This window comes from Antrostomus carolinensis, unplaced genomic scaffold (assembly GCF_000700745.2).
Source record: "Antrostomus carolinensis isolate BGI_N321 unplaced genomic scaffold, ASM70074v2 scaffold5892, whole genome shotgun sequence".
Lineage (NCBI taxonomy): Eukaryota > Metazoa > Chordata > Aves > Caprimulgiformes > Caprimulgidae > Antrostomus > Antrostomus carolinensis.
Window position 1 is genome coordinate 45,677 of NW_010297537.1, and position 11,479 is coordinate 57,155.

The 11,479-nt window shown below is 35.9% G+C and overlaps 1 protein-coding gene across 1 annotated transcript in view; it reads left to right on the forward strand.

The window, feature by feature from the left end:
* Positions 1–9,012, forward strand: part of TBC1D19 (TBC1 domain family member 19) — a gene marked incomplete at its 5' end in the record, with an annotated part of 44,080 nt that extends 35,068 nt beyond the window's left edge. The window contains 7 exons of the mRNA XM_010162154.1: positions 1,112–1,156; positions 2,405–2,437; positions 4,797–4,906; positions 6,072–6,163; positions 6,881–6,996; positions 7,582–7,652; positions 8,631–9,012. Of these exons, the coding sequence (XP_010160456.1) occupies positions 1,112–1,156; positions 2,405–2,437; positions 4,797–4,906; positions 6,072–6,163; positions 6,881–6,996; positions 7,582–7,652; positions 8,631–8,705 (542 nt within the window). The remainder of the gene's footprint in view (positions 1–1,111; positions 1,157–2,404; positions 2,438–4,796; positions 4,907–6,071; positions 6,164–6,880; positions 6,997–7,581; positions 7,653–8,630) is intronic.
* Between the last annotated feature and the right edge of the window lie 2,467 nt (positions 9,013–11,479).

The following is an 11,479-nucleotide window of genomic DNA, read 5'->3' on the forward strand; positions in this document are numbered from 1 at the left end:
GGGTCCTATTTTTGGATAATTTTCCAAGAGATGTGCTTTATGCTAAAAATACTCTCCTTACAGATTGTATGTCCCTGCTGCACAGCAAGGAAACTATTGATAAGAAAAGTAAAAAATATTTTGTAGTTTAGTGAAACAACTGATCTCCGTAATTGGAAAATACTGGATTTTATGCGCATGGGCAAGAGCTTTGTGGGGTAATTTTGAATTTAATTCACTCAATTCACGCTGCAGGAAAATATCTAAGTCCAGATTCCATAGAACCTGACAAAAGTTCCCTCTGAACAAAATACACAGAGATCTAAAGGATCTCTGAATATTCTGTAAATTTTCAGATAAGTAATTACATTTTCTAGTTGATTTTTTCATTTTAAAACTAAAATATTTATAGTTTTTAATTAGTTGCAGTTATGCTTAAAACACTTTTATATTTCTAAATAAACTGATAATTTTTAATAGTAGTAGTAGATTTTAAATTATAGGGTTCTATAGTTAAAACATGGTTGACTAATTTAACATGCTTATTTTGCAAGGAAGAGAAAAAGTTAAATGGTCAGTCTATACTATCAGTGATTGTCTTGACTTAGGTAATCTTTTGTGTCCAACAGATTACTTGAATATTTTTTTTATATATCAAAACTATACCATCCATGTTCCTCTTTATGGTAGGCTTAATGAAGCCTTGAATATTTTTTTTGTCTGTTCTAATATCTTTTTGAATACCTTTCCTATCCCTAGATCAGTCTGCCAGAGCATGGCAGGCTTATCCTCTTAACCTTATCCCCTCATAGTGAGCTTCACTGTCTGCAGCAAACACCTTTACAGGCCCTAAGACACACCCAAATAAAATCTCTGTGGGATAGCATTGCTGAAATCTTCCTCCTTGTTTTTGCTGTTTGTCATCCTCCCTTATTGGTGCTGCATTTTCGTTTTCTATCTGACATTGTACCTGTCCTATTGCATTGCTTGCTTGTTTTAGACAATATAACATATTCAGTAATGTAGTTAGTTACAATTTTTATAGTTGTAACTTATAAGATACTTTTAAAATTTAAATCTTTACACTTTTTAACAGTTTGATCACATTTTAATTGTGTTTGATAATTCACAGGAAAACTCGGAATGGAAGAATATGCTGTTTTCTACCCTCCAAATGGTAGGAATTATACTATTGCCTCCTCTAGTGGTAGATTGGAAGGATAGGATTTTTTTTCTCAAATACACGATAACTTCTTTTTCTATTACAAATTATATTTCATTGTTGCTCTGAGAAATTCATTAATTTGAAGGAGCAAGCCGGACTGAAGCTACTCCAAAACCACAGTCAGCCTGGTGTTAGTAGTCACATACAGAGTTTGTCTCTGTGTGTGGGAAGGAGAAGGAAAAGAACTTCTGGTGCAGCAGCCTGCATTCCAGTCTTGTATCACCACTTACGGGATCTGAATGATACATGCTGAAACTGTCTGTCCCCCAGCTTTTCAGTACTCAGCAAACCACACCTTAAAGTCTTTTCCTTTCAATATCTCTGTTCTTTTTAAAAATTCAGACGTAACTAATCTGTATAATTTTAAGTTAATATAATTGCTGTTGTTGTTACTTCAGTTATTTCAAATTTTTTTCAGCTCTTATTTTGACCATTTCAATCTGTATCTATTGAATCCTTTCCCTGTTTTTGCACTGCATCTTTGAGTTCAAGTTCTTTGCTCTTGCCTTCCAGACTTTACGTCAACAATCTTAAATCTGTGTCTCTGACCTTGTCTTTTATGTCCTTTGTGTTCTAGTGGTGTCAGTTGTAGCACATACTTTTGTCCCCCTTCTTCCATTTTTGCCTCTGCAATTCTTTGCAGCTTTGTAGCCATAAAGCATTGTTCTATGACCTTTTGCCAGAGCAGCTCCCTCTTACTGGTCTTGTGTGAAAATTAATGAATGGGAGCTCAGATCAGCTCGAAAGGAGGAAAGAACTGTCATGATACAACTGCCAAGTCCTCTAGATGTTTTATCTGAGTACTACATGAATTACTAGAGGTCTTGGCCTCCTTTTTATCTGCTCCCTCCCTGTCAGTGCATGACATTTACAGGTTGTCATTCATCTGAAATTAGGTTCTGATTTCAGCAAAGGTTATACGTAATAACTTCATGGAAACAGAGCTTTACTTGGCTTTCTAGGAACTATAGCATGTGTTTAAGCACGTAGTTGGTTGTGCTGAAGTACGTGATACAATTCCTGTATTTAAATATTTGCAAGATTGAGATCTAAGACTGCAGGTGCCATAACAAGGACATATTTTATTCCTGTGGTAGGCAGAATACAATTCATAGGGGAAAAAATACTTTATTTTTTTTTTTTTTACATGGATAAAAAGAAATATGAAAGAACAAAAAATTAAATATTTTTGTTTTGTAGGTGTAATTCCTTTTCACGGGTTTTCCATGTATGGTAAGTGTGACTCTCAAACTCCTCGGGATTGCTTTTGTATTGTATTGCAGTTTAAAGCTGTATGTACTCTTCTGCAACTTTTAAACGTGTGTATTCTGGTTCTTTGTGTATGAAGACTGATGTATATAATTTTAAAAATTCCAGGTTGTTTTTATTTACTTCTATCACAGCTCACTACCATGTGGCAGTTCCTTCTTTGAGAGCTAATAGCTGAGCTATACATCTTAATATATATGTATAGAGGGAAAAAGTTTGTTGACAGAGTGCTCTTCTGGGTAGACCAAGTTACTTGTGAAAAAGGTTCTTAAAAAAATGAATTACGTGAAAGGCCCATTGCTGTATCCATTTACCTAGAACTGCTGTTAAAGGAGCATTAAATAATAGAATGGTTGCTACTTTACTGCACAGAGGAAGGCTCAAATGTCGACAAGATTTCTAGGAAAAGAACAGAACAATCTCCTCAGTTCTCAGATGTAACAAGGTAGCTAGTGCAGAGATACTCCAACAACGTGAGACTATCTGTTACCACTTTCCAGTTCTGTCCTTTGATTTATCAAAGATGTTTGTGGCATCACAGGGCAAGCAGATCTTGAGATTATACTTAAAATGCTATGTTTTGCTAATAATAAAGTTTAATGTTCACAGAATCGTTAAAATCAGGTGTTTTAAATATGAAATGCAAATTTGAGCCTGAGTAAGGAATCTAAGTCCTTGAAGTAATGAACAGCTTAGTTACAAACTTTTCCTTAGGCACTTACTAGGAGGCTTTCACTTTTTCTGTGTGAAACCACTTTTCAAAATGTTCGGATTTGACTCTGCCCTTGAGAACATCATCTCTCTAACTGGGTGTGAGCTTCTTCCCTCTTTGCAAGGGCTCCAGTATGCTGGTTGGAGGGAGGCTGAGAAGCAAGGCAGCAGAAAGGCGGTAGTGTAACACCAGGCTGCGGTTCCAGTAGCTAGGGCCAAGCAGAGCATTCTGTCTGTGTATTCCATGCTGTGCTGCTCTCAGAGGAAGTATCTGGGGCCGTATGTAAATCCTACACACTTTTGCGTGTTCGCGTGCATATGCTCGTAGGGTGCCAGCTGTCAGGCACTGTTCTGTTATCCCCCTGGCCTTTATGTACATATGCACGCTGCCAAGCCTGCCACCTCCGTCTTCACTCGTTAGGAACACAGACACTAGTAACACCCTCTGCTTTTCTTACCCCTATGTAAACACACATTTCTGTGACATATCACCTACCTTAGCACCCCACCTCTCATACACATATGCCACTATTTTCTATTAAGCCACCTTCTCTGATATATATATATATGAAAATGAATTCACACATGCATACACCCGTATATATAAATAAATATACATCTATCTGTGTCCATATGTACACATAGATATGAAGATAAACATATCCATATCCCTATCTGTGTAAATAAAATTGGAAGGGAAGGTGAATGTAGAGCTAGAGACTGAGTATGTTAAAATGTCAGCTGTCATCCATAATGAATTCACCTGTAAAATGAAGCCTTAGATGTGGTGAGTGGACAGATTAAAAGGCTGTTTACAGAAATGTATATACAACAACTGTCTGTGAAACATACATTGCATAAATGGAGTAGAAATCAGGGGAACTGGTTAAGTTTGTGCAGCATATACATAAAAGAGATTTATCTATATGCTAGACTTTTATGAAAATAAAAGAGTTTGAGAATTACTGCTTTACAAATGTAGCCAACTCTTATTTTGAATCAGGTATGTTAAAAGACTTCTAAACAGTAAACTACCAAATGTCAGTGTTTTTCAGATCTTCTAAGAAATAAACAGGTCTCTATCAATCAATCATACTTATGTGATGTTATTGTAACAACCAAAAGCTATTTCTTTAATATTTTTATTTTCACAACACCCATCTTCAAGTAGTAAACTTATTCTGGTCTTACAAATGGGGAACCAGTTCAGAGGTGATTACTAGCCCAAGAGCACACTGGAAGTTATAGATGGTAGAATCGAAAACTTGTGCTGTTCAACATATTATTGCCCTACACCCCAGAGAAGCTATCCTTAAAGCATATTTCTTATGCTTAGGAAGCCAGCACTGTAGTAAGCAGGTTCTAATTAGTTTAGAATCTTGAAATATATAGAACTATTACCTAGAATTTATTGTACTCACTTTCTTAACTTTTTGTGTCAAATTAGAGACTATTATAAAATATCTCTTTCTAAATAATTGGTTTGGTATTGTTTTTGTAAATTGCACTACTATAAATTACTTGTTTTTTCCCCATACTTCATGCACTTAATCATTGAACTCTTTTAGCAATTTACAGTGTTGAGTCAATTATAATTCTTTTATCCTTTCAGTTGCTCCACTTTGTTTTCTGTACCATGAACCTTCCAAATTGTATCAGATATTCCGTGAGATGTATGTGCGTTTTTTCTTCAGACTCCATTCCATCTCTTCTCATCCCTCTGTAAGTTCATTAGGAATTAAAAGCCACTCACTTGATATTCTATTTGCTATGGAACTATAATATACAGTGGTTTGTTTTTTCTATGCAATTGAAATATATATGTACTTCAGGAAAGCTTGGAAAGAATATTATGTACTTCAAAATAGTACAGTTTTCATTTCATGTGGGTTTTGGGGGTTTTTTGAGAGTCAAGTCTTTTATGTAATAGGTTTCTCAGTTCAAGAAGTCACATAAATGCACACTTGCTTTCATTTTAATCAATGACATGGAAGCACACACACTTCAGTGTTTTCTGAGATAGAGGAACTGAAATATAGTCTTATATATACCAATATTGTTTCAGTGATATCAAATTAATGTCTGTTTCTCTAACTTGAGTACCTTTGTGTGACAGCACATGCTTTTTAGCACTACTAGAAGAATTTAAATAATTTGGTTATGTTTATGGCCAGGACCAAACATCTTGAATGTAAGACAATTGTAGGAATTTGCTTATCTTCTGTTTTCAAAGAATAAAACATACTGAACTTTTTTTTTTTCCTTCACGAAGTGCTGAATAGTTATATTACTTCTTTAGAACATTTGCTGGTTGAAAGAAAATCCTTTCCTTTATATACCATTTCAAGGCTTTGCATTGTGCTTTCAGTCATTAATAGCAGGGAAACCAATCAGACAGGAACCTATTCATTTGCATGGTAATTTTGAAAAGAAATTTTGAAATGCATTTACATTTAACTTTTTGTAATTATCCCCATTGCTGTTTGTTTCTAGATATCAGAAATATATTATTTCTCACATCCTCTGTTTTTTAGTGTACATGTAGTGTCAGTGAGTTCTATTTCATCAAAGTGGAAATATTTCAAGTAGTTCATATTATAATAATCCACTTAGACGCTGACATACAAATACCATAAGTAACTTACAGCTGAAAGAGGCTATCAAAACTTATTATATTGCTAATACTTACATAGAACTGTAGGAGCAAGGCTTTAGTGACTGAAGGCATTAGAGCTGCTTGTGTCCTGCTTATGTGAGCTATATATTTTATCATTAATAGGGTTTTGTTGCTTGAATTAAAAGTTCATGCATACTTAAATGCTGATACCATTTTCTCAGATTTGACAGGATGAGTATTAGCATTCAGGATATGATCTTGTTTCATTAGGGCATTGTGTCATTGTGTTTGCTGTTCGAGACTCTTCTACAAACCCATCTGCCCCAGCTCTTTTATCACCTTCGGGAAATTGGGGCTCAGCCGTAAGTACTTCTTTCTGACTTGCTACAAATGTTGCAGATTCATTGTTCTGAAAATGCTGTTCTGTGGTATTTTAATTTAAAAGCTATGGAAAATAATTCAAAAGTGCATACATCAATGGGCCATTTTTCCTGGAAAGTCAGTTGGAGTCCTTTATCTAGCCTGCATATGTGTGCTTTGTGCGTTTCTTCTGTGTGCTCTATGAACAAGAGAGGAGAATTGCTCCATGAGAAATGCTGCGTTATTCAGCCAAGTTTGTCTTCTGTCCCCTAGGAAATAAATCACTTAGTTCCATCAGATCTGACATGAATAACTCAAAGATATGTTAGTTACAGTAGGAGCTGCAAGGGGCTGTGCTTCTATAGTGTACTCATGGCACCAAGTGCCAACAGAACCTGTAAATCTTACTGTTGTAATTGGTATCCATCATAATAGAAGAAATGATGAAACACTGGGGTTGATAATAGCTGAGTATCCCTCTAATGTGACTGTTTGTTCAGAATATTTTAATGATATTAGTACTTTGTCAAATGAGATGCTAAATTGTTTTCTGATCACTGTTGTAAAGGAAAATATTATTAGTGCAGCAAGAGAAAATGGCTGTTCTTCCTGGAAGAGAAATGCAGAAGAATAATGAAATATTTTCAATTTGTAGAGGATCTGTCTGAGCATTGTGGGAGACAGAAATATAGTAACTATTGTTTATCTCTTGTTTTCAGGCTACGAATTTCATTTAAATGGATGGTACGAGCATTTTCTGGTTATTTAGCTACAGATCAGCTCTTGCTTCTGTGGGACAGAATCCTGGGATACAACTCTCTAGAAATTCTTGCTGGTAATAGAATGATTTTACAAAACATGTTAAGTCCTGGTGGATGTAAAGCAAATACATGTTAGCTTCAAGGTATTTTGTGACAAGAGGGAAACAGTTGCTCTTTTTGAATGCTGAAAGCAGATTACATATATGTCAAGATAGCACTCCAAAAATGCTAAGCGCTCTCTGAACAGAACATAGGATGTTCTCCCAGCTTCAGTGGTAACAATAAATTAGTTCATCACCTTTCACAAAATAGAAGATTCATGTTACTCATTTATGGCAAGTACTTCAGTATCTACAGCAATTGAGAGTTCCCCTGGCTTAGAAATGAACTAATTATAAATGAACTTGTCCCTTTTAGTTAAAAACTAGTTACCTTAAACTTGAGCATTTTCACCCAGATTTTTCTGAAAGAATGTTGTGTTTTTTCCTATCCATTTTAAAGAATGGCCAAAGAAACTCAAACACAGCCATCCATTGTATATTATTCTTTGGAATCAAAATAATTTCTGTAAGAGAGTAAGAATTGGTATTTTAGATCAAGACTAATTCTAACCACTAATTAACAGGTCAGCAACTTAAATATTGGGCATTTTCTTTCAGTCCTGGCAGCTGCTGTGTTTGCTTTCCGAGCAGTCAACCTGATGGAGGTGACATCACTGGCTGCAGCTGAAGTAAGGATAAGTTTCAGTTAGACGAGATTGAAATAGTTTCTGATGCTTTGCCAACAAGAGTAACTTAAGCTTCACATGGCACGTGGTACATAGTGCAAATCTTTCTGCCTAAATTCTTACCTTAGATAAAAAACAAAGGAAATTATGAACATGCAGTACCTAATACTGCTTTTTCTGGAGTAAGAAGAAATAAAAGGGTATATTTTCTACAAAAGTGCAGTGTTATCAAATTATTTTGTACAATTTTTTTTCTATTTTAATATGCAATCAATGTTTGTGAGATATATTATTTTCAAATATTTTGGAGGTTTATACCTTTTTTCTCAGTGCATTTTAATGTAGTTGCTTCTGTGCTTTTTCATATTACAAAAATTTTACAAGATTATTTTTGTCAATACTGAATCTGAAATTTCACTGTGAGTACTGTCATTTTACAGATGGAAAGTGAAAGAAATTAAGTAATTAAGATGAAGATTATTATTGTTTATCTCTAGTAATTTGATATTATTTTTTTTCCCATCAGCTTGTGATGACTTTTTCTATCTCTTTTTTTTTTTAACATACCTTCATGAGAAGACATTAACTATTTGAGTCATTACATTGGACTTACTTCACAAGTACTAGCCAAGCCACAGGATAAGGATTCCTAATTCCCAATTATTTTTAGAAGCAAGTTGAAATGTTAGACCCCTTATTCACCCATGATGCCATGTATATTTGAAGTAAGGCTAAAGGCTAAAATAAAGTTACTTAGTTTATATACGTAAACATATGGGTTTTTCTTTGAACTCTTGGAATGAAAAATAATACAATAAGGCACTAACATAAAACAGCATAATTTAGATTCAGACCTGGCTAGAAAACAATTATTGTTAGTATTGTAGTCAGTATTTGAATCTTTTTCTGACTTCTTGACTTGCTTTAAAGAAATTTGATTCAAATGTCAAGTTTAACAAGTCTTTTTGTTTTTTATCCTAGGCCGTACTGGCTGACCTTTCAACCCTGAAAGTTATGCCTCTTCTCCAAATCTTCTTGTTTGCTACTGTCACTTGATCTGCTTCATCAATACTAGTACCACAATTCCAGTCTTTCTTGAGAAGCTAATCATCAACTATGCAATGTCTGCATAAAACCAAAATTAAACTATATGTATAATATTAATTTAGAAATCATGACCTTAAAATTTTCTAACTTAAAACAGTAACTTTGCACATGAGTGTGTACAGTGCATGCTACTGAATTTCACTGTAACAACAATGGTTATTACTTGTACATTGAGAGTGACTACCTGTGCAAATAAACAATATGCATCAGTGTCTAAAATGCATGTAAAACTAAATTAAATAAAGTAAATGTAATTCATGATCTGAGTGTTGTGATGTTGGTGTCGGAATTGTAGAAGCTCTCTTTTAATATGAAATTACTTTTTCAAGCTCATGGTTTAGAGGTTATCAGCTCAAATACTGTCAATTGAGAAAATAACGATACTTAACCTTGCAAGAATTTTTTCTCGTTTTCTGAGAAAAAGATAGGATCATACACCAGTTCTGCTCTCTCTACCTTATTTATTCTCTTCACAGAAATTTGTTCCGTGTTCTTTCTCATGTGAGCTACTTCCGTTTATTCTTTTCAGATACAGAGATGTAGTCATGCATTCCCCATTCATCTTCAGTTGGGTGTACAGCTATCTCGGGCGTCTTCTGAACTCCTACCCAGAGTCCCATCAAAGGCCTCATGTCATAAAATACGTTCCCCTGCAGAGAAGGCCTGAGCATAGCTTCCTTCAGAACTTGTTGGAGCCAGCCCTTGCATGAGCCAAAATATTCCCCTGAGAACGATGCCAAGAGTCCTTTCGCTGTGACCCACACCCTCTTTGGGAGAGCAGTGTTATGCCTTTGCCAGTTTTCCAGCCCCTTATTCAACAGCTCAGGCTTCAGTTCAGAATCCAAACCCGTATCGATGTGTGACGGATTGTCACTACCCGGTCAGGCTGGCTCATCGTCTGTTAGCGATCGTACCATTTTGTGAGGTCTTCCAGCTTTTTCCACTAATTTGTTTAAGACCAAAGTTGGAATCAATAATCTGATTGGATTAAGCATGTCTTAACACCAGGAAAAGAATCAAAGTCAAAAGAACATAATGGGTAATACAGCCATTGCATTTGCCATAGGACTTTTATCTTCGTCTAATTTATATACATGTAGTTGTCATCATTTGTCATACATACTGAATGTATGACAGTGAAACATGAATCCTTCATAGTTTGCTCAAAAGTTGTCTGAAAAATGATCTAAGCTGTAGTCTCAGATAGGGTTATGAGCTTTACGTCTGTGATTCTTGTTGTCTCTATCAGGATAATGTAGTAAGAAACTTACTGAACTTTATTGTAGACCGCTAGCAAATTTATAAGGGAATTTTTAAAAAGGTAAAGTTATGGCTTCAGTACGATCACTTCTTATATAAAGAACCAAACTGCTTAACATGTGACGTACTGAATGGGGAAATTTTGTTATGGATTACAAAGAAAATTGATCTTTTCCTTAATATTTGCAAGAATTGCTTTAACTAGAGGATTTTCTGTGACGTTTAGTTTTTAAAAGAGGCCAAGTGACAGCTTTTATCTTTACAGCAAGTATTACCCTGTTTTATACATGAGGAATGGAGGCGTAGAAAGATGAAGTGATTTGCTAAAGATTACAGAGTGAATTCCTAAAAGAGGTGAGCAATCTCTTCTCCTGAATTCCTGTTTATACTTCAGGTTGCTCAGTTTGTGTATTAACCATAGGACCTTATTTCATCTTCAAAACAACACATAATGCACATCTACCTCTAAAAATGCCGCATTTTGCAGCTTTGAAAATCCGTTTAGATTGGGTAGCAATTTAGAAATTACGATGTTGCAAAGCAGTCAGGAGGATTGTGGCTCTGTAAGGTCATTACAGGATTACCATGGCTTTTTACGGAATTAAAAGTATTTACTAAATAGCAAGGGAGATTCCCTAGAGGCCTGCTGACCCTCTAATTCCCATTGCTCTGTGCAAGTGCATGGTGCACAATCCGACCATTATCCTAACCCATTCCATATTGAGATTTCCGAGCAATGTTTTTCCTCTTTGCAATAGTTTTGAAAATGTTATAAATAGGCAGAGATAGAGACTGTTGGGTTCTTGCTTGAACAAGCAGTTCTGTGATGAACAGAATATGGTCTGTTTTCCTCTGATTTGGCATCTCCTTGTTCATCCTAACAACCTCACATCTCAATCTCGCTAGAACTAAGGCAGAAAAAGACAGCGTATGGCCAGTGGAAGCAAGGTCAGGCAACATGGGAAGACTACAGAGATGCTGTTTGCCACTGCAGGGAGGAAACCCATGCGGCCAAAGCTCAATTAGAGTTAAAGCTGGCTGGTACTGTGAAAGACAATAAAAAGGACTTTTTAAAATACATTCATAGTAAAAGGCCGACCAGGAATAACACTTCAAGGATCACGGTCACCTCACAAACAGGGACAGAGACAAAGCAGAAACGTTCAATGCCTTCTTCACCTCGGTCTTCAACACTGAGGAGGCTCTCAGGAGCTCCCAGGGCCCTGTGCTAGAGAACCATGACTGTGAGAATGTTAAGCTCCCTACCAGGCCCGAACTTGTGTGGGATTTGGGGCTCCAGCTGAATCCCCATAAGTCAATGGGGCCTGATGGGATCCACCCGAGGGCTCTTTAAAGAGCTGGCAGATGTCATAGTGAATCCTCTCTCAATGATCTTTCAATGCTCTTGAGAGGTCCTAGTTGACTGGAAACCGGCAAATGTTGTCCCAATCTTCAAGAAGGGC